Source organism: Salvelinus alpinus, chromosome 2 (assembly GCF_045679555.1).
Source record: "Salvelinus alpinus chromosome 2, SLU_Salpinus.1, whole genome shotgun sequence".
NCBI lineage: Eukaryota > Metazoa > Chordata > Actinopteri > Salmoniformes > Salmonidae > Salvelinus > Salvelinus alpinus.
The window spans coordinates 108508374-108536349 of record NC_092087.1 but is presented as its reverse complement, the minus strand read 5'-3'; the positions used below and the strand labels follow the sequence as shown (position 1 = coordinate 108536349).

The 27976-nt window shown below is 40.1% G+C and overlaps 3 protein-coding genes across 3 annotated transcripts in view; 1 reads left to right on the top strand and 2 right to left on the bottom strand.

Moving 5' to 3' along the window:
* The window catches only part of LOC139550284 (chemotaxis regulatory protein ChePep-like), a 196554-nt gene that overhangs the window by 90009 nt on the left and 78569 nt on the right, over positions 1-27976 (bottom strand). The gene's annotated exons all lie outside the window — the stretch shown is intronic.
* Positions 1-27976, top strand: part of LOC139548569 (zinc finger protein ZFP2-like) — a 54225-nt gene that overhangs the window by 12644 nt on the left and 13605 nt on the right. The window lies entirely within an intron of this gene.
* On the bottom strand, positions 195-27976 carry LOC139550393 (zinc finger protein 271-like). The gene is made up of 3 exons (XM_071361272.1): positions 27298-27976; positions 17316-18323; positions 195-3360 (listed from the first exon to the last, which is right to left on the bottom strand). The coding sequence occupies exons 1-3, from the start codon at positions 27716-27718 to the stop codon at positions 2627-2629; spliced, it is 2163 nt and encodes a 720-aa protein (XP_071217373.1). The 5' UTR covers positions 27719-27976; the 3' UTR covers positions 195-2626.

The window sequence follows — 27976 nt, the reverse complement described above, 5'->3', positions numbered from 1 at the left end:
TCGCTGCCACTCAGATCAAAGGTGGGTCCATCTGCTCCGTTCCCGAAGTGTGGTTTCCCTGAGATCCCAAGTGCACGATTTACCCAGGTCGTCAGAAGCGGTCACCAAGTGAAGATTCACATCCCCATCACCAAATGTGGTTGTTAATTTATTTAATATCAAATGAGGAGAGAAACTTATCACACAAGTCAGAATTATTCTTAAACTAAATCTTTATTCACTTAAGGGAGCAGGTCAATACAACACACACATATAAAGTGAATCAATTGCGTGCTCTACGATAATGATGGCTGGTTGACAAATCACCCCCAGATGATTCATTGAGAGCCACGAGACAAAAGTACAAAGGTCTTTTATAGCCAAGATACACCCCTTTCAACCTACATGACGAACAACAGATGTATAGAACGGGTCACAAGGTTAAGATTTGTATGAGAGATACTTATAATTCTCAGCAGACAGTATCTGCTGTAAAAACAGTACTCTTTGTGTAGAGACCAGGGTCTGGCCCTGGGGTCATCTCTCCCTGGTACCATATAGAACAGAAACATTAACTCATGCTCTGGAATGCGGTCTCTTTAGGTTTTATCACCCAAAAGACATTGTAAATCTCCTGTCATTGTTTTCTCCCAGACTCCCATCCTCAGTAGAATGCACAGACACTATAGTTCTAAGAACCCTCTATTCTGTTGCATAAAACAACCATTTGATGCAATAAAAGTATTATAACATAATGTTGCAGTTTTGCTCTCAGTGACCACTGAAAGTTGACTAGTAACAACAACTGGGACATAAAAGACACCCACTATGAGACCCACTAAATCTGCCCAAGAAGAGGCAAACAAAAGAAAAACCCACACCAAACTTAAAGACAGGAAGCAAACCAAAAAGGTGGAGCAACTAAAGTTGTTGACTCTCCACATCTATCAAGACAACTGGAGCACTGGGTCAGACACTCTTATATAGAACCTGGACCAGCTCAGGTGAAACACCTTCCCACTAACGAGATGGACAAGCCAGCACAGGTGTAACACATACTGACTAACGAGGTGACACCAATCAGTGCGTCCTACGTGCTAACGAGCTAGACGTGCTAAAGTCCAACCTCAAAACATAAATGGAAAAACCAAAGACTAACTAACACCTTAAGAGTTTGCTCACCAACAACAGAAAACAACTTCCATTTCACATTATAATCAACTACAATGCTTCACCATCACCAATATAAACATGGTGTCTGTCTACTGGCAAACAACAATTAAAAACAATATTTATTTTTTATTATTCCCACAAAGATTTTTCTTTCTATAGCTTCTAGAACTCTCGTCTTCCTAAAACTCACTCACTTCAAGAACTCTGGTCCCCTTGGAACGAGCCCAAACAAAACTCATCTCCAATACGGAAAAACGTGCAGTAAAAATAAACTGTGATCCATGGCAATGCACTGGCTGAACGCAAAACACAAAACATTTTGACTGCCCCCCTTGAGACAATCAGCAACCAGGTTGTTCTCACCACGGACATGTATGATTTCAAGAGGAAACTCCTGCAATATCCGTAGTAACTTTCCACCTCACTGCGGAGCTTCTCTCTCTTTTCAGGGTTCACTAGATAGGCATGTTGTTGGATCGGGACCCAGTCCCCAATGTCATGCTCTAGTACATTTGGTTTGGCACATGTGAAAATGACCCTTGATTTTCTAAAAACAGGGCAACAATGTCAATATAATTGTACCAAAAAATTATCAGTTGGTTGCATGAATAATTTTCATTACTAAATGTTATATGAAATATTTGATTGCATAGTATTATTTTCAACGGCTTTTCAATTACATTTTGCTAGGTGGGATAGCCCAATGTCAAAACACAGTTTTAACGTGTCCAAATCAATAACCAATATGCAGAAACAGTTTGGGATAAATTGAAAACCTAACATGTGGTATATACACAAACATCTGCCACAATAATTGTATTTTTCAAAACAAGCTCCTTATAAACTGCACAAGCACCAAAAACACTGTTGTTTTGGCAAGTAGCAATAAATCACGGATATCGATTAGTTCGTGCTGTTGAAACTAACAACAACAACAAAAAACATGGAAATGGGAGATATCTTTTAGCTCACTGGTTAGAGGACAACCTGCAGAAGACAGTCAGCTACATATTGTAGTAATGCATTTAAATTTAGGGGTCACTAAACAAAGGAACACAACACTTATTTGTCATAACTCATCGATATTATGTTGAAATCAGTTGATTCTGGAAATAATGTGTACATCACTGGTTAGAGGACAACTCTTTTTTTGTTACTCACTTTGTGTTAAATCACATAAATAATACTCTTTCAATTCAGAGCCTGGATTTCCCCCAATGAGCCTAATATCCATATCATGTTGAAACCAATTGATAAGGGGGCAAACGTTTAGGGTTCTACATTGTGACATTCTGACTGACTGACTGCAGAGTACATTAATATACTATATATTAAAACATTCTACATTGAGACATTAAAATACTCCTACTACAATGTTAAAACATTCTACATTGTGACATTATTTCATTGATATCATGAAACAACTCCTTCATATATACATTTTCTGATATTTGATCAGAGATCTTTTATCAGATTATCTCTGGTTAAACCTAAAAGATTTCTCTCCTGTGTGTGTTCTATGGTGTATAGTTAGATAGGTAGAAGTAGAAAAACTCTTCCCACATTGATGACAGATAAATGATTTCTCTCCTGTGTGTATTCTCTGGTGCACTGTCAGATCTCCAGATTGACTAAAACTCTTCCCACATTGATTACAGCTATAAAGTTTCTCTCCTGTGTGTGTTCTCTGGTGTAAAGTCAGCTGGCTGGATTTAGCAAAACTCTTCCCACATTGATCACAGCTATAAGGTTTCTCTCCTGTGTGTGTTCTCTGGTGTTCAGTCAGATGGCTAGATTTAACAAAACTCTTCCCACATTGAGCACAGCTATATGGTTTCTCTCCTGTGTGTATTCTCTGGTGCACTGTCAGAGAGCTAGATTGACTAAAACTCTTCCCACATTGATTACAGCTATAAGGTTTCTCTCCTGTGTGTGTTCTATGGTGTATAGTTAGATTGCCAGAAGAAAAACTCTTCCCACATTGACCACAGCTATAAGGTTTCTCTCCTGTGTGTATTCTCTGGTGTACAGTCAGCTGGCTAGATGTAGTAAAACTCTTCCCACATTGACCACAGCTATAAGGTTTCTCTCCTGTGTGTGTTCTCTGGTGTTCAGTCAGATGGCTGGATTGAGCAAAACTCTTCCCACATTGATCACAGCTATAAGGTTTCTCTCTTGTGTGAATTCTTTGATGTATTTTAAGTTGTACTGAGGAGTTTAATCTCTTCCCACAGTCAGAGCAGCAGTGAGTTATCTTCCCTGTGGATCTCTGCGGGTGTTTCTTGAGGTGTTCTGATGTGGAGAGACTCTTCTCTGCCTCGTCAGCATCATGAGGTTGTTGAGACTCCCCAGAGGATCCACGATAGTCCCGTATCTCTGCTGTGTGAACAACAAAGTCAGACGGTTAAAGGCCCACAACAGCAGAAATCCACTGTTTATTTGAGGTAAAAGGCGATGCCCAGATCGTACCCATGAAGTTGTACAACAATTGATGTCTGTTAAATTATTTTACAATTGTCTTAAGACAGTCAAGACCTAAGCAGTGTGCCAGACGACCTTTGGTCTCCAAAAAAGGACCCCTCTGTGTTCTGTGCTAAAATTGCAGCGATGCACATGCATTGTAATTGTAAGGCTTGTTTGAATCTCCTATATGTTTGTGTTATTGTCGCAAATCAACTGCTTTATACTGAAACACTTCAACCAGTAAAATGTTCTTTAGCTAGCTTTGCCATCAGCCTGAAACTGAGGGTTTGTACATTAGGGGTTTAACAAATTGGCCCATAACTTCACCTAACAATAACATAGACCTACTGTAGGACCCATAACTTCACATAACAACAACATAGACCTACTGTAGGACCCATAACTTCACCTAACAACAACACAGACCTACTGTAGGACCCATAACTTCACATAACAACAACAAACCTACTGTAGGACCCATAACTTCAACTAACAACAACATAGACCTACTGTAGGACCCATAACTTCCCCTAACAACAACATAGACCTACTGTAGGACCCATAACTTCACCTAACAACAACATAGACCTAGGACTATAAATAATTTAATAGTTCAGGTGAAACATGGAAACTAAAATGTCTGTCATGACATTTCATAACCTGATCACTAGATAATTTTGTGAATAATCCCACTAGGCTACTCTGTAATGTGTTGTCATTCTAAATGTCCTGAATAAAGGAAAATAGCTCTGTGTGTTGTACAATAGCCGATCCATCAAGGAACAGTTCTCTACACATTATGAGCTAAGTATTTCTGTGTCCAAACAGACTAACGGGACCCTACTGTAAATCAAGCAGACAATAACACATTATGAACAGAGGTCGACCGATTATGATTTTTGGATCCCCCAAGCGGACAAGGTGAAAATCTGTCGTTCTGCCCCTGAACATGGCAGTTAACCCACCATTCCTACACCGTTCCCCGGTAGGCCGTCATTGAAGATAAGAATGTGTTCTTAACCGACTTGCCTAGTTAAATAAAGATTAAATAAAGGTGTAAAAAAAACGGCCAAATCAGTGTCCGAAAATACAGATTTCCGATTGTTATGAAAACTTGAAAATCGGCCCTAATTAATCGGTCGACCTCTAATTACAAACATCAATTTGTTAGGGATGTTGGATCCAAGCACGGCATAACTGTCTTTACCAGAGTAATGAATGAAGAAGCACTTTGGTTGTTGTTGCATGTCGTGATGTTTGTCATGTGACTGTCATTCAGAAAATGATTTCCTGGATCAGCTGATGATAGTTGAACATGTGACTAACTAAACAGCTACAGTATTAAGTATTATGTGTAATTATTGAAAAACCACGTTAATGACAGTATCCATTTGGGTGTTGTCAATAAAGCTAAGGTGGCTCTCGGTTAGAACCATTGGATTTAGCAAACTCTGAAATGATTTAGGATTTCTGTTCCCATGAAAACTGTTTTCCCAGCGTAACATAAAGAGACACTAAATGTGACGTAGTTAGAGAGCATTTCAGAGATCTGAATACAAAAAAACTGTCCGACAGCAATATTCAGTATTTAAGTTGAAGTTCATCATATGACAAGCTTAACGTTATGACTATAACTACTGTTCCCTGAAGGAGGGAAAATAGGTACAACATACTATCATATCCACGCCTCGCTGGAATCCCCGCCTTCCACAGGTGATGAGCGTTAGGCTTGGATTTTATTCCTTAAATTTAATACCGCTCTTCACCACCCCAGGAAAGGGCGGGGACAAACAGGTGTTGTACCTCGTTTCTCTCCTTCAGGGAAGTGTAATTATAATCAAAGTTACACTCCCTTTCAGTCAGTCAACTTCGGAACAACATACTATGGGGAAATACAATCATTCCCCAGCCGACCCAAACGGATACTAAATTAAACGGCCCATGGCAGACCACCCAGACCTGACCCCGCAAGATGCGTCAGTTGTCAATTTATTCATTGTCTTTTGTTTGAAACACCCCTGTCAATGTTGAGTAAGGACGCACACCTGATTACCCATATAGTAGTAGGACTAGTCTACCCGGCCGGCACACAAATGTAGGCCTATAAATGTGCCCATTTTGGGATGTCTGATAGTATTTCTGATTGTCTTAACGCTGAACCACTAATGAGTTGTGGAGCTTCTCAAAGTAATTTCTTCTTCACATCCAAACAGCAAGTAAACAAAGGCTAATCAAAATCAATTGCGAATGACAATAGTTCCTCAAAGTATTTTTGTAAAATATTTCCAGCTCTCGCCATTTCGATAAACACACGGCATAAAAGGGAAAAATGTAATGCTCTGATTCAGTGGAAATGTCATAAAATACCTGATTACTGTCCAGAACTCACTGGAGCAGGAAACTGAGGGCCTAGAATATTTCATATAATGTTGCAAGCTTGCTATCCGAGTTTCCTGACCCAGTTGATAGTTGATACAATGTTTCAAGTTTGTAGTAGACAGGCCATTTGCAGCCAATGTGATTTCTAGGATATTTATTTCTATCAGGATATGTTCTACCTGCAGAATGCAATGTTTTTATTTGTTGGCTTTATGTAGGCTATTTTTTTACATAGTTGGCAATGGCAATAAAAGTTATTTAGATTTGTATAATTTTCATTTAGATAGATTGTAGATTAATCACAGACAATAATTTTGAGATACTATTATAAATTAAATGAAACTGTTCCAGTAAAATGTGCATATGAAAATCATAACTGGCACACAGATTGGTAGAAATGGTCAGATAAATTGGCACTCCAACTGGAAAAGGTTGCAGACTGATGGTGTAGTCCTATTACTAGTCTATTAGTCTATCTATATGTAGACTATTAGTCTATTACTGAAAACTTCAGGAGCAAAACGGCAGAATTTACGAAGTCCAGCAGCGGAGGGGGGACTCCCTCTGGTCAGGTTGTGTTGACGACCGGCTCCCTCTGGTCGGGTTATGTTGACGACCGGCTCCCTCTGGTCAGGTTATGTTGACGACCGGCTCCCTCTGGTCGGGTTATGTTGACGACCGGCTCCCTCTGGTCGGGTTATGTTGACGAGCGGCTCCCTCTGGTCGGGTTATGTTGACGAGCGGCTCCCTCTGGTCGGGTTATGTTGACGAGCGGCTCCCTCTGGTCGGGTTATGTTGACGAGCGGCTCCCTCTGGTCGGGTTATGTTGACGACCGGCTCCCTCTGGTCGGGTTATGTTGACGACCGGCTCCCTCTGGTCGGGTTATGTTGACGACCGGCTCCCTCTGGTCGGGTTATGTTGACGACCGGCTCCCTCTGGTCAGGTTATGTTGACGACCGGCTCCCTCTGGTCAGGTTATGCTGACGACCGGCTCCCTCTGGTCAGGTTATGCTGACGACCGGCTCCCTCTGGTCAGGTTATGCTGACGACCAGCTCCCTCTGGTCGGGTTATGTTGACGAGCGGCTCCCTCTGGTCAGGTTATGTTGACGACCGGCTCCCCCTACCCCCTACTTCGAGTCATTTGTGTGTCTTAATTATTTGATCAGAATGCTTAAAGCATCAGACAAATTCAGTACGTATATTTGATTTTATAAAAACACATGGGGCGATTGGTAGAAAGAACAGATGACTCTTGGTTGACCAAGATGTATTTTAGTTGGGGACAGCACTAGAACATGATTTTGGGGCTCCCGAGTGGCGCAGCGGACACTGCTTCTCAGTGCTTGAGGCGCCACTACAGACACCCTGGATCAAATCCAGACTGTATCACAACCGGCTGTGAGTGGGAGTCCCATAGGGCGGCACACAATTGGCCCAGCATCGTCCGGGGTAGGCAGTCATTGTAAATAAGAATTTGTTCTTAACTGACTTGCCTAGTTAAATAAAGGTTACATTTAAATAAATAAATAAAAGTGTTTCATGATAAACCATTTTTTACAAATCCGTCAAGGCACCAACTTTGAGAAGGGTTTAAAACAAAGGTTTCAAACCAATTCATGAATGTAATTGCATCTAGGTATGTCTTTCCATTAATGTAAAGGCATGAAAAAAAATTGGCTGAATATTATACAATGACTTATCAACAGCTCTAATAATTAGCCTCCACAGGAAATCTTCACTGGCAATTCTAGAATATACTATATATCCTAGAAACCTGGTTAAACTATCATTATGACATCATGGACGAATTCTAGAATATACTATATATGCTAGAAACCTGGTTAAACTATCATTATGACATCATGGATGAATTCTAGAATATACTATATATCCTAGAAACCTGGTTAAACTATCATTATGACAACATGGATGAATTCTAGAATATACTATATATGCTAGAAACCTGGTTAAACTATCATTATGACATCATGGATGAATTCTAGAATATACTATATATCCTAGAAACCTGGTTAAACTATCATTATGACATCATGGAGGAATTCTAGAATATAATATATAGCCTAGAAACCTGGTTAAACTATCATTATGACATCATGCATGGCCAGTCCTTGTATTCATAGTGTAGTGAATTCGTGGGGAAGCCCTGAGCTGAACTCAAACCTGGGTCCAGCGACTGTCAAGCCAACACCTTATAACTGTTACACCAAGATGTCTGAACTTCTTGACGAGGTCGCTAGGTAATGAGTTAGGGTTGCTACAATAGCTTTCTCTATGAATTTGAGAGTGGTTACATTTCTCCAGACCCAATCCCTCAGCTGTTTACCAAACCAAGTCTCTTGGCAGCCATTTTGTTGCTGTTTAAATACTAGGTTGTCCCTTTAAAAAAGCCACACATCAATCAACCAACCTGCAGTTGAAACAATAACAAGGCTCTCAATCCACAACTGTTTTGGTAATAAGATTATGATGGGCCTGGAGACATTTAACTACTCTCAAATTCATAGACAGACCTATGGATGAAAGGACTGACCATCCATGATATCAACATTATAGTTAACCATGTTGAGGCTATACAGTGTTGATTTACATTGTTTCTAAACATTGGAGTAAAAAAGCTTATTAGGGGTTCTGATGGGTACAACAGTTGAACTAAGCTCATGAGGCATGTGTTATATTCTCCAAGAATCAATGGCTATAAATAAATAATTTAAAAATCACAATATGGATGTAGCAATTGCAGATTTCCCCTTTAACACCAAACATCAGTTCAACAACTGCAGAGTTTGTGCCTCTGTATTTAAGACAGTACTTACTTTTGTTAATCAGGGCCCGGTTTCTCAAAACCATCTTATGGCTAAGTTCACCGTTAGAACCATTGGATGCCTTAAGATGCGTTTGGGGAACCGGGCCCAGATATCCAGTTTCCTCCTCTTCTTCCTCCTCCTTTTTCAATGTGACAGCCATATCCTCCTCCTCCACTCCATAAACTGCATCCTCCTCTTTCTCCTCTTCTTTCACAGTAACATCCTCCTCATGTATCACTCTGAACGCGTCTTCCTCTTCTTTTACTGTAACATCTTTCTCTTCTTCTTTCACTGTAACAGCCTCACCCTCTACTTTATGATTTACTGTGACATCCTCCTCTTTCACGATAATGTTCAGCCCCATAGCTTCTTGCTCCGTCCAGCAGAAATCCTCTTCTTTAACAGGAGGAGAGAAGTTTAGTGAGCTCATGGTCGGGGATAACAGCTAGCTAGCATTAGCGTAGTGCTAGGCTAATTTATCAAGCCAACTCAGTTAGCTGACTAACAACAACTTAAATATGAAATGAAAAGTAGATACGATATAATTGTGTGGATTACACAGTGGCTGTACACCGACATAGTCCAAAGAACTTCAATATTTCGGCTATTTTGACTAGCAAGCTACCAAGGTGTCTGACTAGCTGTTGATGTTGAAGAAGCGTCCCGTCCACTAGATTATACGTCACAGTGGCAGAATCACCTGAAAGACGCACATCGCCATCTGCTGACTGGAGTTGGTATCGCAGTTGAGAAAATACTTTCAGACAAAAAGCTAAAAAACGACTGCCCCTAAAAACCAAAGACTCCCTTTGAAAACGGGCGATGTGGCATCAGAAACATTTATTATAGTGTAAAAATGTACTACAAAGTGTAGCTAAATAGAATAACATTGGTCATACCCACTCAGCCCGTGACGTCCAAGGACGTCGAATTATGGGCCATATCAGGTCTGTCTGTTGTGGCCACTATTTCGCCCCAAAATACTAATCCCAAATTGGGCTGTGTATAACTATGTAAATGTCTCTCGGACAAGGTGACTTTCATCAATATACACTCTAAAAAGTAAAGGTTCCTGGAGTATCCTTTAGGGGTTCTTCAAATTGAAACTGTGGGGGAACCCCTAAAAGTTATTTGAAGAACCTTTTGTGGGAACCCCTATAAGTTCTTTGAAGAACCCCTTATCAGGGTTCCTCAAAGAACCTTTTGGGGTATTTTTTTTTTAACTCCCTGTCCACCCTCCCTCCATTATAAAAACATATTTTAATAACAATATTGATTTAAATAATTCATTGTTTATTTAGTGGCACCACAAATGTGAATTAATATTTACCAAACAATTTACCAAACAAAACACATTACAAAATTTCAAAATTTCTGCAGACATGTCAGACCATAATAAATAATACATTTACTTTGTATAGTGCTTTTCATGACATTTAAATATATATAAATAATGATGTACAATAAAAACAACATACATTAAAAATGAATCATAGGTAAACTAACAATATTGTAGACTTGATGCTAAATACAGATTTTTCAGGTTTAGTGTGTATATCGTATCCACTTAGTTATGTTAGGAAGTTTTCCATCTTTATGACCGGCCCTGGTAACTTCACCCCAACTTCTCTTCTCCCAGAACACAGTAACTTAACAACATCAGTGTTTTTCTGACATTTTGGGGAAATTTAAGGGGAAATAGAAAATACAGCCGTAGCAGAGCCCCAAGTCCCATGGGGACGTCCTCGAGGGCGTGGATGTTCTCCCCATCAAAGGCCAGCGGGATTTAGCAGGATGATGTCCTCACCCCTACCTTGCCTCTCTACCTCTGATAGCCCTTGAATTCTCTTGACTTCTCTCGAGTCCTAGTAAAGTAAAGCAATGATCTTACTACACTTGCTAATTTTATTACAAAATACATCAGAGAAAGGGAAGAAATAAGAGCAAATACCTCTTCTGTATTGTCCTTCAGGGACTGTCAAAATAGCAGGATGATGTCCTCACCCCTGCCTTGCCTCTCTACCTCTGATAGTCCTTGAATTCTCTTTTTGTCTATATCCATTCCATGGACTTGAATCATTTCTGAGAAGATCTGAAAAGATCATTTGCACACATTTGTATGCTAATAGATGTCAGTTTGTATTGACTGCTATGTAGGTTAAATGTACACTTCAAATGCAGCTGTCCTACAACAGATCTGTACCTTCTTCTTGATCCCAATTGCATTGTGTCCATGTTCTGTCCTATAAGAATTTCAGAGGAAGAGAAAATGTGTCAAGCAATTAAATATATATATTAAATAAATATTGAAAGATAAATGGCATTGACATACAATGTAATGTAAAATAGAAGAACATATTGGAGAAAGCACTAGCCAATACAGTACTGCCATACAGTAACAGTACTGCCATACAGGCCTAATATCACATTTCAAGATATCTTTGTACACAAATTGTTCAATATTTTATCATTATACAAAAGAGGTAGTCTAGACACTGTATTAATACCATTATGCATTTGAATCCCATCGACAGCTACCATCTAAGATATTAATTTCCCTCCACAAGGGGGCGGACATGTAACGTTTCCAAAATGGTATAGTGTTGTCCATGTAACGTTTCCAAAATGGGATAGTATTGTCCATGTAACGTTTCCAAAATGGGATAGTATTGTACATGTAACGTTTCCAAAATGGGATAATATTGACCATGTAACGTTTCCAAAATGGGATAGTATTGTACATGTAACATTTCCAAAATGGGATAGTATTGTCCTTTTAACGTTTCCAAAATGGGATAGTATTGACCATGTAACGTTTCCAAAATGGGATAGTATTGTCCATGTAACGTTTCAAAATGGGATAGTATTGTACATGTAACGTTATGCCCCCTTGTGAGTTAATAGTATTGCATGCTGTAGCAGGCTATATAAAGAGGAAGACCTCCATTGACGATTCAGTTCGTTGTAACATCTCGTCTGGACAGGTCAACGTCCTTAGTTAGTTAACGTTAGCTAGTTCATTATCACAAAAGTGAGAACTGCTCTAGATTGGTAACTTACGTTAATGAGTGTAAAGCCATGTTGGCTTTATGGAAACGATATACAATATATGTGAAAGAATATAGTTGAGGGAAATAATCCAAACCTAGTTGTGCCTAGTTAGGACATAACGTTAGCTAGCTAGATAACGGTACTGTACTGTAGCTCATACAACGTCGACGGTCAAACCCGGCTTTCTAATATTTACGGTAATTAGCTATAGTAACGTTATGGAAGATATTCACAGAAAACCATCATTGTCTTCGTTATTCATCATTAGTATGTTATATTACTATATAAATTATTTCGAGACATATTCAGAGCCAAACATCAACCCAACTTAACCTTTTTAACTTGTTGTCGCATCCAAACTTGCCACCATCGTTTTCAGTTGTAATTGCGAAGTTCCCGGAAGAAGTCCAGCAACAACGGAGGTTCCTCGATGAACCCACCTTCTAACAAGTTCTTTGAAGAACCTTTTGGGGCTGTTTTTCATTGACCAAGAACCCTACGGTTCTTAGGGGATCTGAGAACAACTCCAGTTGAACCCTTCATTTTTAGAGTTGTAGTCGGCTCTATTTACTCTCAGATTCAAAACATGATGATTAGCATCAACGATCAAGTCAGCTGCTGCTGCTCCAATACAGTATGAGGTGAGACGGTGAACTGATGTTGAACCGGGCAGTCAGCTGCTGCTGCTCCAATACAGTATGAGGTGAGACGGTGAACTGATGTTGAACTGGGTAGTCAGCTGCTGCTGCTCCAATACAGTATGAGGTGAGACGGTGAACTGACGTTGAACCGGGCAGTCAGCTGCTCCAATACAGTATGAGGTGAGACGGTGAACTGACGTTGAATCATAATTAAGTTAATAAAAATGTATTAGTGAAACTGTTAAAAAAAATTGTATATGGCAAATTAAATATATTACGCTATTGTTATCATATAGAAACATCATGGAATATTGTACATCATATTAAATATATTTCTCTGTTATCATATAGAAACATCATGGAATATTGTACATCATATTAAATATATTACTCTATTGTTATCATATAGAAACATCATGGAATATTGTACATCATATTAAATATATTACTCTATTGTTATCATATAGAAACATCATGGAATATTGTACATCATATTAGCATCAACATACATTATTGTTTCATTCAATTTCACATAATAAGGATATTTCATATTTTCAAGTTCAGAAGTCAGAACCTGCTATGTAAAAGAGACAGAAGAATGCACAATGGTCAATGCTATCCGGGATCCTTGGGACATCCCTACCCTAAACCCTAACCTTAACCATTTAAATGTCAACTTCAACGGGCTAGGGACGTCCCAAGGATGTATCTCTACCTGAAAATACATGATCTAAGTGATTGATAGTTGGTATTCAGCAGTCATAAAGCCTTATTTACTTTAATGAACTACTAAAATTGTGATTTTGTCAGATAGCATAGACAGCAGCTCTACACTTTATTGACTGACTGATCCATTCATCCTTCCATCCCTCCTCAGCCTTCCTCTCCCCTGAAGCCCCAGTGAGGGTGGAGCTCAGTCAGAGAGCTGTTGAGGGACTGGTTAGGAAGAACACTTCTACAGAGAGGTGAGAGGTCACACGTGGTTTAGATGGCAAATATTATGTCCCCTTAGTGGTTCATCACGTCAGCAAAATGGAATATGTTCCATCTATGTTTATTTACATTAGTGCAAATTGTCCACTGATATTGGTGTAATTTCTCACCCATTTTGGCCATATGTAAGTGAATTTCCCCTCAGGCTCACACATTTGTTCTTTGTTATTACCTGAGCCACTGCCTGTTCAGTCTGCTATCATCCAGAAGGCGAGGTCAGTACAGGTGCATCAAAGCTGGGACCGAGAGACAGAAGCTGTTTTCCCATCACTAACACAGAGAGGCTGCTGCCTACATACACAGACTTTAAATCATTGGCCACTTTAAGGAATGGAACACTAGTCACTTTAATAATGTTCACATATCTGCCATTACTCATCTCATATGTATATACTGTATTCTATCCTATTCTACTGTATCTTAGTCTATGTATTACTCATCTCATATGTATATACTGTATTCTATCCTATTCTACTGTATCTTAGTCTATGTATTACTCATCTCATATGTATATACTGTATTCTATCCTATTCTACTGTATCTGTCTATGTATTACTCATCTCATATGTATATACTGTATTCTATCCTATTCTACTGTATCTTAGTCTATGTATTACTCATCTCATATGTATATACTGTATTCTATCCTATTCTACTGTATCTGTCTATGTATTACTCATCTCATATGTATATACTGTATTCTATCCTATTCTACTGTATCTTAGTCTATGTATTACTCATCTCATATGTATATACTGTATTCTATCCTATTCTACTGTATCTTAGTCTATGTATTACTCATCTCATATGTATATACTGTATTCTATCCTATTCTACTGTATCTTAGTCTATGTATTACTCATCTCATATGTATATACTGTATTCTATCCTATTCTACTGTATCTTAGTCTGTGTATTACTCATCTCATATGTATATACTGTATTCTATCCTATTCTACTGTATCTTAGTCTATGTATTACTCATCTCATATGTATATACTGTATTCTATCCTATTCTACTGTATCTTAGTCTATGTATTACTCATCTCATATGTATATACTGTATTCTATCCTATTCTACTGTATCTTAGTCTGTGTATTACTCATCTCATATGTATATACTGTATTCTATCCTATTCTACTGTATCTTAGTCTATGTATTACTCATCTCATATGTATATACTGTATTCTATCCTATTCTACTGTATCTTAGTCTATGTATTACTCATCTCATATGTATATACTGTATTCTATCCTATTCTACTGTATCTTAGTCTATGTATTACTCATCTCATATGTATATACTGTATTCTATCCTATTCTACTGTATCTTAGTCTATGTATTACTAATCTCATATATATATATACTGTATTCTATCCTATACTATTGTATCAGTCTATGCCGCTCTGACATCACTCGTCCATATATTTATATATTCTTATTCCATTACTTAGATTTGTGTGTGTTAGATATTACTGCACTGAAGCATTTCGCTACACCCGCAATAACATCTGTATGTGACAAATAACATTTGATTTATTATGAAGGTCACTTGTGTAATATTTAATTTTCCCCACTCATCTTTTGACATGGCTTATACATATTCAGTGGCCTGGCTGCTTCCAGATTATGTCAAAGGCCCATCCTGGTAGATCTGAACCTAATGCGGCTTGGAGTGATGGTGGTGTTTACCACTCAGTCAGCAGGCTTGAAATGTGAGATTGATACTGTTTTTCATACTAAGATGGACGATCAGTTTGTTGATTGGTCAGTCAATGGGTTAATCTTGTTTTGCAATATGTTCAAATCAAATCAAGCTTTATTTATACAGCACATTTCAGACATGGATGCAACACAATGACTTCTCAGGAAAAAAACTGAAATATTTAGTACACAAACATAAGAGGATTAAAAAAATTATAATCACAACTTAAAGACTAATGAGCATTGATTAAAATGTTAAAATATCCAACCCAAAATATAAGCTTGTTTTTTAGGAGGGGCTCTGAAAGACACCATGGGGGTGTCCACTGAAAGTTGATTAGTAACAACAACTGGGACCTCAAAGACACCCACCATGAGACCCACTAAATCTGCCCAAGAAGAGGCAAACAAAAGAAAAACCCACACCAAACTTAAAGACAGGAAGCAAACCAAAAAGGTGGAGCAACTAAAGGTGTTGACTCTCCACATCTATCAAGACAACTGGAGCACTGGACCAGACACTCTTAAATAGAACCTGGACCAGCTCAGGTGAAACACCTTCCCACTAATGAGATGGACAAGCCAGCACAGGTGTAACACATTCTGACTAACGAGGTGACACCAATCAGTGCGTCCTACATGCTAACGAGACATACTTGCTAACCTCCAAACATAAATGGAAAACCAAAGACTGTAACACTTCCCCCTTAAGACAACAAATATATCCTACATTTATGACTCAATTTATTAGGATTGTTAATAAAATTGATTATAGACCGATTTATTATACTGCGTCAATGTGTATAGGCTGCAAGTATGTTGAAATTCAATGTTTTTTCCCCCAACTTTGACTTTCAACTAAAACTAAACCTATATTGTAAGTTGGGCATAGTCTTATTTTCAAGAACATTCTACGAGGTGGCATAGCCCCAATGTCACAGTTTAAACGTGTCCAAATGCAGAAACACTTTGTGATAAATTGAAAACATAAACATAAAATGTACAATATACACAAACATCGGCCACAATAATCATATTACTTCAACAAGCTCCTTTTAAACTGCACAAGCACCTAAAAACACTGTTGTTCTGACAAGTAGCAATAAATCACTGATATCGATTAGGGGGGAAATCAGGTTGTTCATGCTGTTGAAACTAACACAACTAAAAAAACACATGGAAATGGGAGATATCTTTAACCTCACTGGTTAGAGGACAACCTGCAGAAGACAGTCAGCTACATTTTAGAGTGATGCATTTAAATTTAGGGGTTGCAAAACAAAGGAACGCAACACTTATTTGTCATAACTAATCTATATCATGCTAAAATCATTTGTGCTACAGGAGGGAGATGAGGTTGCACTTCCTGTTAAAACTAACAGCTGAAAAACCACACGGAATCTGGGAGTAATGTGTACATCACTGGTTAGAGGACAACTTGTAGAAAACAGCTCGCTACATTTTGAGGTGTTCCATTTTGATTCAAGTGGGTCACCAACATGGTAAGTGTAACACAGCTCTTTTTGTGTTAGTCACTTTTTGTTAAATCACATAAATAGTACTCTTTCAATTCAGAGCCTGGATTTTCCCCCTGAGGCTAATATCCATATAATGTTGAAATCAATAGAACAGGGGACTAACATTTAGGGTTCTACATTGTGACATCATTAAAATACTCCTACTACAATGTTAAAACATTCTACATTGTGACATTATTTCATTGATATCATGAAACAACTCCTTCATGTATGTATTTACTAATATTTGACCAGAGATCTTTTATCAGATTATCTCTGGTCACAGCTATGAGATTTCTCTTCTATGTGTGTTCTCTGGTGTTGAGTCAGCTGGCCAGATTGACCAAAACTTTTCCCACATTTACCACAGATAAAAGATTTCTCTTCTGTGTGTGTGCTCTGGTGTTGAGTCAGATGGCTAGCTTGAACAAAACTCTTCCCACATTGATCACAGCTATAAGATTTCTCTCCTGTGTGTTTTCTCTGGTGTACTGTCAGATAGCTAGATGTAGTAAAACCCCTCCCACATTGAGCACAGCTATAAGGTTTCTCTCCTGTGTGTGTTATTTGGTGTTGAGTCAGATTGCCAGATATAGTAAAACTCTTCCCACATTTATCACAGCTAAAAGGTTTTTCTCCTGTGTGTTTTCTCTGGTGTTGAGTCAGATGGCTAGCTTGAGCAAAACTTTCCCCACATTGATCACAGCTATAAGGTTTCTCTCCTGTGTGTGTTCTCTGGTGCACTGTCAGATCACTAGATTGACAAAAACTCTTCCCACATTGATCACAGCTATAAGGTTTCTCTCCTGTGTGTGTTCTCTGGTGTAATGTCAGATGGCCAGATCGAGTAAAACTCTTCCCACATTGATCACAGCCATAAGGTTTATCTCCTGTGTGTATTCTCTGGTGTATAGTTAGATAGCTAGAACTAGTAAAACTGTTCCCACATTGATCACAACTATAAGGTTTCTCTCCTGTGTGTATTCTCTGGTGTATAGTAAGATAGCTAGATCTAGTAAAACTCTTCCCACATTGATCACAGCCATAAGATTTCTCTCCTGTGTGTGTTCTCTGGTGTAATGTCAGATGGCCAGATCTAGTAAAACTCTTCCCACATTGATCACAGCTATAAGGTTTCTCTCCTGTGTGTGTTCTTTGGTGTAAAGTCAGATGGCCAGATCTAGTAAAACTCTTCCCACATTGATCACAGCTATAAGGTTTCTCTCCTGTGTGTGTTCTTTGGTGTAAAGTCAGAGAGCCAGATGTAGTAAAACTCTTCCCACATTGATCACAGCTATAAGGTTTATCTCCTGTGTGTCTTCTCTGGTGTAAAGTCAGAGAGCCAGATGTAGTAAAACTCTTCCCACATTGAACACAGCTATAAGGTTTCTCTCCTGTGTGGATTCTCTGATGAATTGTAATGCCTGATGAGGTGAATCTCTTCCCACAGTCAGAGCAGCAGTGAGTTCTCTTCCCTGTGGATCTCTGCAGGTGTTTATTGAGGCGTTCTGATCTGGAGAGACTCTTCTCTGCCTCGTCAGCATCATGAGGTTGTTGAGGCTCCCCAGAGGATCCACGACTGTCCCGTCTCTCTCCTGTGCGAACAACAAAGTCAGATGATTAAAGGCCCACAACAGTGGAAATCCACTGTAAAAGGTGATGCCAACAGCATAGCCATGATGTTGTACAACAATTGACATCTGTAATGAATGTTAAAATTATTTGACAATTGTCTTAAAATGAGCAAGAATAGTCATATTTTAGTAGTAACATCGATGATTGTAGAGTAGATATAAGTTATTCATGTTGTTGAAACTCTAAGCAGTGTGCCAGACGACTTTTGGTCTCTAATATAGGCCCCTTTCTGTGTTTAATACAATTGCGGCACGAGGGCGATGCACATGCAATTTGGTTGTAGAAACTCCTCCCTGCTAATGAGGAAACTGACAGTTATGGATGTAGTATATCTTAAATGGTGAGCAAAGATTTCAGTTTTTCAGTGTATTCTGAATGTGAATGGGGGAAAACTCAGGGGAGTGCATTTCACACTACTTTGGATTATAATTGTAAGGCTCGTTTGAATGTCCTGTGTAATATAATGTTTGCTACAGTATTAAGAAATATGTTTAATTATTGAAGAATCGCGTTAATGACAGTATCTATTTGGGTGTTGTCAATCAATCAATCAATCAAGTTTATTTTATATAGCCCTTCGTACATCAGCTAATATCTCGAAGTGCTGTACAGAAACCCAGCCTAAAACCCCAAACAGCAAGCAATGCAGGTGTAGAAGCACGGTGGCTAGGAAAAACTCCCTAGAAAGACCAAAACCTAGGAAGAAACCTAGAGAGGAAGGAACCAGGCTATGAGGGGTGGCCAGTCCTCTTCTGGCTGTGCCGGGTGGAGATTATAACAGAACATGGCCAAGATGTTCAAAATGTTCATAAGTGACAAGCATGGTCAAATAATAATCAGGAATAAATGTCAGTTGGCTTTTCATAGTCAATAAAGTTATGATTTTTTTAAATGTATTTTTAATTACATTTTCCCCCCACCCCAACAAGTTCTCATTCACAACTGCGACCTGGCCAAGAAAAATCAAAGCAGTGCAACAAAAAAACAACACAGAGTTACACATGGGATAAACAAAAGTACAGTCAATAACACAATAGAAAAATCTATATACAGTGTGATGGAGTAAGGAGGTAAGGCAATAAACAGGCCATGCTATGGGTGGGTGTTGCTATGGTGACCAGTGAGCTGAGTTAAGGCGGAGCGTTACCTAGCAAAGACTTATAGATGACCTGGAGCCAGTGGGTTTAGCGATGAATATGTAGCGAGGACCAGCCAACGAGGCTTTGGTGACAAAACGGATGGCACTGTGATAGACTACATCCAGTTTGCTGAGTAGAGTGTTGGAGGCTATTTTGTAAATGACATCACTGAAGTAAAGTATCGGCAGGATAGTCAGTTTTACGAGGGTATGTTTGGCAGCGTGAGTTTAGGAGTCTTTGTTGCGAAATAGGAAGCAGATTCTAGATTTAATTTGGGATTGGAGATGTTTAATGTGAGTCTGGAAGGAGAGTTTACAGTCTAACCAGACACCTAGGTAATTGTAGTTGTCCACATATTCTAAGTCAGAACCGTCCAGAGTAGTGATGCTAGTCGGGCGGATGAGGGCAGCGATCGGTTGAAGAGCATGCATTTAGTTTTACTAGCGTTTAAGAGCAGATGGAGGCCACGGAAGGAGAGTTGTATGACATTGAAGCTCATTTGGAGGTTAGTTAACACAGTGTCCACAGAAGGGCCAGATGTATACAGAATGGTGTCGTCTGCGTAGAGGTGTGATTTTCTGGATTTTTGTTTTAGATTCCGTCTCTCACAGTTGAAGTGTACCTATGATACAAATTACAGACCTCTACATGCTTTGTAAGTAGGAAAACCTGCAAAATCGTCAGTGTATCAAATACTTCTTCTCCCCACTGTATAGTGTTTTATGACAAACCTTTTTTACAAATCCGTCAAGACACCAACTTAGACTTTACAGTGAAATGCTTTACTTACAAGCCCTTAACCAACAGTGCAGTTCAAGAAGAAGAAAACGTTTACCAAGTAGACTAAAATAAAAAGTAATAATAAAAAGTAACACAATGAGAATAACAATAACGAGGCTATATACAGGGGGCACTGGTACCGAGTCAGTGTGGAGGCTATATACAGGGGGCACCGGTACCGAGTCAGTGTGCGGGGGTACAGGCTAGTTGAGGTCATCTGTACATGGTTGGGGCGTAGTGACTATGCATAGGTAACAAACAACCAGCGAGTAGCAGCAGTGCACAAAATGGAGGGGGGTGGGGGGGGGGGGTCAATGTAAATTGTCTGGTGGCGATTTCATGAATTGTTCAGCAGTCTTATGTCTTGGGGGAAGAAGCTGTTGAGGAGGCTTTTGGTCCTAGACTTGGTGCTCCGGTACCACTTGCCGTGCAGTAGCAGAGAAAACAGTTTATAACTTGAGTGACTGGAGTCTCTGACAATGTTGTGGGCTTTCCTCTGACCCCGCCTATTATATAGGTCCTGGATGGCAGGAAGCTTGGCCACAGTGATGTACTGGGCCGTTCGCACTACCCTCTGTAGCGCCGAGCAGTTGCCATACCAGGTGGTGATGCAACCGGTCAGGATGCTCTCGATGGTGCAGCTGTATTACCTTTTGAGGATCTGGGGACCCATGCCAAATCTTTTCAGTCTCCTGAGGGGGAAAAGGTTTTGTTGTGCCCTCTTCATGACTGTCTTGGTATATACCCACGTGGGTGATTGAAAGATGAACTGAGGTCCACACTCCAGTCCAGTTGATGGTGGTAATGCACCTTAAAGTTGGTTTCCAACCGCCATATAAAGTCCAAAGAAGAAAAAGAAGCCTAAAGGAAGGTGAAATTACGAGAAATGAATTTGGTTTACCGTTTGGGGTATTGCAACTGGTTACTTATTTTGATGTGATATGAAAGTATTGTGTGAAATTATTCTCAATTGATATGAAAGTGCAGCGATTTATGTTTCTAGAAATGTATCGCAATTGAGAATGGATTCACATTTAGATGGAATATTTGACTATTTTAGAGCCAGTCTACCTCTGAAAATAACATACAGTCCTTGGACCTTGAGGAGTAACGGGGGCAGCAATCAGCAGTAGAAACAATAACAAAGCGTACTCCCTGCCCATTTCAGTAAAAAGCATATTGGGCTAAGCTAATAGGAGATATTGAGGACTACAGTATTTCAGGCATTGTCATTAGATGCATTTGATCAATTGTTAACGTTTTGTTGATGGTCCACTCTTGATGTTCTACACGTTACAGTGTAGCTTCAGACATTCCTACAGAACAACATTAAAGTGTATAACCCCTTTACTGCATATTGGTTCAACGACTGCAGAGACGGTACTTACTGGTGTTAAACAGATCTCCAACCTCCTCTTCTTTCACACCAAAAACTGCATCCTCCTCTTTCTCATCCTCCTCTTTCACTCTGAACGCGTCTTCCTCTTCTTTCACTGAAACGTCTTTCTCTTCTTCTTTCACTGTAACAGCCTCACCCTCTACTTCTTGTTTTACTGTGACATTCCCCTCTTTCACAAGAGCTTCTTTCTCCGTCCAGCAGACCGCCTCTTCTTTAACAGGAGGTGGGATGTTTAGGGAGCTCATGTTCGGGGATGTTAGCTAGCTAGCTATCATTAGCGACTAGGCTAGTGCTAACTAAACCAGCCAGCTACTATAGCTGACTAATACAAAATAACGTAATATTAAATTAAATAGGTTAACAAGTTGATACGACAGAAGTGTGTCGAAAACACAGTAGCTAATATACACCGAAAGCGTATAAATAGCTTGAATCTTTCGGCTACGTTGGCTAGCAAGCTACCGAGGTGGTTGACGAGCTGTTTATGAAGAACCGTCCACTAGGTTATACGTCACGCTGGCAGCGTCGCCTGAAAGACGCACATCGCCGTCTGCTGACTGGAGGGGAAACGCAGTTGAGGATCATATTTTATTTTCCGACAAAAGATTATTTTAAATGGATTTAATTAAATAATACCATTATATTGAGACATACAAAGACAGGAATGTGTTGATTGATCAGTGAGAATAAAAAATGTTTACCACAGCATATTTAAGGCAGTTTCATTAAGTTATACTACATCTAAATAAGTAGCTAGCTACTGTAGGTCTATACTGCTCCTACACGGTGTAACAATACATCATGTAGATGTATATAATGAACAGACTAGGTCTATACTGCTCCTACATGGTGTAACAATACATCATGTAGATGTATATAATGAACAGACTAGGTCTATACTGCTCCTACATGGTGTAACAATACATCATGTATATAATGAACAGACTAGGTCTATACTGCTGCTACATTTTTTGTATTATCATTTTATATTTACTTAACCTTTATTTAACCAGGTCGGCCAGTTGAGAACAAGTTCTCATTTACAACTGCAACCTGGCCAAGATAAAGCAAAGCAGTGTGACAAAAACAGAGTTACACATAAACAAACGTACAGTCAATAACACCATAGAAAAATCTATATACAGTGTGTGCAAATGGAGTACGAAGGTAAGGCAATAAATAGGCCATAGTAGCGAAGTAATTACAATTTAGCAAATTAACACTGGAGTGATAAATGATGATGTGACGGGAATGGGAACAATCTTTGTTTGGTTTTAGAATGGCATTTTCCCCTCTTGAATTAGCAAGCACACTAGCGAAGTGGCGCGAAGCTCTCCATCGTCAACAAACGCAGACAACGCAACACGCCTAACATCCCGAAAAAATGTCAATAATCTAATAAAACTATATTGAAAAAACATACTTTACGATGATAGTCACATTTATGAAATAAAATCAAAGCCGGAGATATTAGCCGTCTATAACGACAGCTTTTCAGAAGGCAATACCCGGTCACGTCATGCCAAGAGCTCTTATTCAACCTCAGATCAAGTTATACACTCCATTTCTTCTCTCCCTGCCTGTTGACATCTAGTGGAAGGCGTATGCAGTGCATGTCGACCAATAGAACACATGCAAATTAATAAACTGACACTAGAACAGACTGCCTGATTTCAGATTTCTCACTTCCTGTCAGGAAGTTTGCTGCAAAATGAGTTCTGTTTTACTCGCAGATATAATTCAAACGGTTTTAGAAACTAGAGAGTGTTTTCTATCCAATAGTAATAATAATATGCATATTGTACGAGCAAGAATTGAGTACGAGGCAGTTTAATTTGGGAACGAAATTTTTACAAAGTGAAAACAGCACCCCCTATTGAGAAAAGGTTAATGAACAGTCCAGCAGGCATCAGCTATGTAGCCAAGTGATCATAGGGTCCAGTGAACAGCAATATATGAACCAGTGAACAGCAATATATGAACCAGGGAAGCCGTTAGGTAGTCGTTACTATGCTAGCCGGGAGCCGCGCCTGGGTCGAGGCTAACTAGTGCTAGCTTCGGGACAAGGGTGTCACCGACGTCTGGCAAAGGCCGGTTGAGGGCACATCTGACGGAATTGCGTTGGCAGACCAGTCGTGATGGATCGGCGGGGCTCTGTGTCGACAAAGGGTCCAGGCCAACTGGCAAAAGAGGTATTGTAGCTGGAGTAATTTTGTTTGCTAGCCGGGAGATGCACCTGGCTCGAGGCTAACTGGTGCTAGCTTCGGGACAAGGGCGTTAGCCACTATAGCCAATCCAGTGCAAAGGTCCAGAGCTTACGGCAGGAATGCGGTAATGTAGTGGCTTCTAGTCGTGTTAGTGAAGAGTCTGGGAGACATCAGCTGTGTAGCCGAGTGATCATAGGGTCCACTGAGCAGGCCGGGAGATGGGCCTGGCTCAAGGCTAGCGTCGAGGCTGGGCCACTCGGTAGCAGCTAGCCAGCTGCGATTATCTGGTGTAATGGTCCAGAGCTTACGGCAGTAATACGGTGATGTAGTGGAGAAAAACAGTCCGATATGCTCAGGGTTGATATCGCGCAGTGCAGACTGGCAGGTATTATCCAGGCTAAAAGCGGCTGGTGTCTGAGCTAAAAAGGTAAAGGCCGCTAGCAGTGGCTAACAATGACTAAATAGCTAGTAGCTAATTAGCTTCTGATGGCTAGCTTCTGATGGAGGTTCTAGCTATAAGGTCTAAAAAAAATAGCAGATCCGTATCACATTGGGTGAGGCGGGTTGCCGGAAGGTATATGTAATAAAAAAAAATGGAAAAAGAGATTGAAATATATTTAATATATATAAAAAAAGATAACATTTACAACAACAAACACGTCTTACTGCTACACGCCATCTTGGATTACAAGATGACTCAGTTAAAAACCATTGGATTTAGCAAACTCTGAAATTACTTAGTATTTCTGTGCCCATGAAAACGGTTTTCCCAGCGTAACATAAGGAGCCACTAAATGATAAGTGGGTCGAGTGCATTTCAGAATACAAAAAAATTGTCCGACAGCAATATCCCGTATTTAAGTTGAAGTTCATCATATGACAAGCGTAACGTTATGACTATAACTACTGTTCCCTGAAGGAGGGAAACTAGGTACAACATACGATCAAATCCACGCCTTGCTGGAAGCCCCACCACCCACAGGTGATGAGAGGCTTGGATTTATTCTGCTCTTTAATACCGCTCTTCACCGACACAGGAAAGGGCGGGGACAAACAGGTGTTGTACCTCATTTCCCTCCTTCAGGGAAGTGCAATTATAATCAAAGTTACACTCCCTTTCAGTCATTCAACTTCGGTACAACATACTATGGGGAAATACAATCATTCCCGGTGCCGACCCAAACGGATACTAAATGAAACAGCCCCCTGCAGACCACCCAGACCTGATCCTACAAGATGCGTCAGTTTTGTCAATTTATTCATTGTCTTTTGTTTGAAATAGTCTATCTATCTGTAGACTATTAGTCTACTACTGAAAACTTAAGTAGCAGAACGGCAGAATTTACGAAGTCCAGCAGCGGAGGGGCGAATCCCTCTGGTCAGGTTATGTTGACGACCGGCTCCCTCTGGTCAGGTTATGTTGACGACCGGCTCCCTCTGGTCGGGTTGTGTTGACGACCGGCTCCCTCTGGTCTGGTTATAGTGACGACCGGCTCCCTCTGGTCTGGTTATAGTGACGACCGGCTCCCTCTGGTCGGGTTATGTTGACGACCGGCTCCCTCTGGTCGGGTTATGTTGACGACCGGCTCCCTCTGGTCGGGTTATGTTGACGACCGGCTCCCTCTGGTCGGGTTATGTTGACGACCGGCTCCCTCTGGTCGGGTTATGTTGACGACCGGCTCCCTCTGGTCGGGTTATGTTGACGACCGGCTCCCTCTGGTCGGGTTATGTTGACGAGCGGCTCCCTCTGGTCGGGTTATGTTGACGAGCGGCACCCTCTGGTCGGGTTATGTTGACGAGCGGCTCCCTCTGGTCGGGTTATGTTGACGAGCGGCTCCCTCTGGTCGGGTTATGTTGACGACCGGCTCCCTCTGGTCAGGTTATGTTGACGACCGGCTCCCTCTGGTCAGGTTATAGTGACGACCGGCTCCCTCTGGTCAGGTTATGCTGACGGTTATGACTTCGAGTCATTTGTGTGTCTTAATTATTTGATCCAACAGAATGCTTAAAGCATCAGACAAGTTCAGTACGTATATTTGATTTTATAAAAACACATGGGGCGATTGGTAGAAAGAACAGATGACTCTTGGTTGACCAAGATGTATTTTAGTTGGGGACAGCACTACAACATGATTTTGGGGCTCCCGAGTGGCGCAGCGGACACTGCATCTCAGTGCTTGAGGCGCCACTACAGACACCCTGGATCAAATCCAGACTGTATCACAACCGGCCGTGATTGGGAGTCCCATAGGGCGGCGCACAATTGGCCCAGCATCGTCCGGTGTAGGCAGTCATTGTAAATAAGAATTTGTTCTTAACTGACTTAACTGAAATAAGGGTTACATTTAAATAAATTTAAAAAACAGAGGGTTTCATGATAAACCATTTTTTACAAATCCATCAAGGCACCAACTTTGAGAAGGGTTTAAAACAAAGGTTTCAAACCAATTCATGAATGTAATTGCTTCTAGGTATGTCTTGCCTTTAATGTAAAGGCATGACAAAAAATTGGCTGAATATTATACAATGACTTATCAACAGCTCTAATAATTTGCCTTCACAGGAAATCTTCACTGGCAATTCTAGAATATACTATATAGCCTAGAAACCTGGTTAAACTATCACTATGACATCATGGATGAATTCTAGAATATAATATATAGCCTAGAAATCTGGTTAAACTATCATTATGACATCATGCATGGCCAGTCCTTGTATTCATAGTGTAGTGAATTCAGGGGGTAGCCCTGAGCTGGACTCAAACCTGGGTCCAGCGACTGTCAAGCCAACACCTTATAACTGTTACACCAAGATGTCTGAACTTCTTGACGAGTTCGCTAGGTGTTGAGTTAGGGTTGCTACAATAGCTTTCTCTATGAATTTGAGAGTGGTTACATTTCTCCAGCCCCATCCCTCAGCTGTTTACCAAACCAAGTCTCTTGGCAGCCATTTTGTTGCTGTTTAAATACTAGGTTGTCCCTTTAAAAAAGCCACACATCAATCAACCAATCTGAAGTTGAAACAATAACAAAGCAGTCATTACACCACTGTTTTGGTAATAAGATGATGATGGGCATGGAGACATTTAACTACTCTCAAATTCATAGACAGACCTATGGATGAAAGGACTGACCATCCATGATATCAACATTATAGTTAACCATGTTGAGGCTGTTGATATACATTGTTTCTAAACATTGGAGTAAAAAGCTTATTTGGGGTTCTGATGGGGCACAACAGTTTAACTAAGCTCATGAGGCATGTGTTATATTCTTCAAGAATCAATGGCTATAAATAAATAATTTAAAAGTCAAAATATGGATGTAGCAATTGCAGATTTCCCCTTTAACACCAAACATCAGTTCAACAACTGCAGAGTTTGTACCTCTGTATTTAAGACAGTACTTACCAGTGGTAATCACGGCCCGGTTTCTCAAAACCATCTTATGGCTAAGTTCATCTTTAGAACCACTGGATGCCTTAAATTGCGTTTGGGAAATCGGGCCCAGATATCCAGTTTCTTCCTCCTCTTCTTCCGATGAGACCGTATTCTCCCCATCCTCCGCTTTCGCTTCAAAAACTGAATCCTCATCTTTTACTGTAACACCCTCCTCCTCTTTCACTCTGAACGCCTCTTCTTTCACTGTAACGTCTTCCTCTTCTTTCACTGAAACGTCTTTCTCTTCTTCTTTCAGGGTAACAACCTCACCCTCTACTTGTTTTTGTATTGTAACATCCTTCTCTTCCTCCTCCTCTTTGGTGAGAGCTTCTTTCTCCGTCCAGCAGACCGTCTCTTCTTCAGCAGGAAGAGAGTAATTTAGTGAACTCATGGTCGGAGATGTTAGCTAGCTAGGCTAATGCTAACTTAACCAGCCCGCCAGCTGAATAATAACAACAACACCGTAAATATGAAATGAAATAGGATAACTAACTAGACGACAGACGAGGGTTTAAAATACAGTGGCTAATATACACTAAAGCGTCTAAAGAGCTTTATTGGTTCGGCTCTTTTGTCAAGCAAGCTACCGAGGTGGCGGACTAACTGTTGCTGCTGCTGAAAGAAGCGTTCCGTCCACTAGATTATACGT

Bases quoted from the DNA above. Each gene is read 5' to 3' on its own strand.
- LOC139550393 (XM_071361272.1), bottom strand. From the start codon at position 27,718: ATGAGTTCACTAAATTACTCTCTTCCTGCTGAAGAAGAGACGGTCTGC. The intron at 18,324-27,297 runs GTAAGTACTGTC...TTGTTCGCACAG, and splicing joins CCGGGCCGTGATTACCACTG to GAGAGAGACGGGACAGTCGT. The intron at 3,361-17,315 runs GCAATCTGACTC...TAAACTCCTCAG, and splicing joins GAAGAGTTTTACTATATCTG to TACAACTTAAAATACATCAA.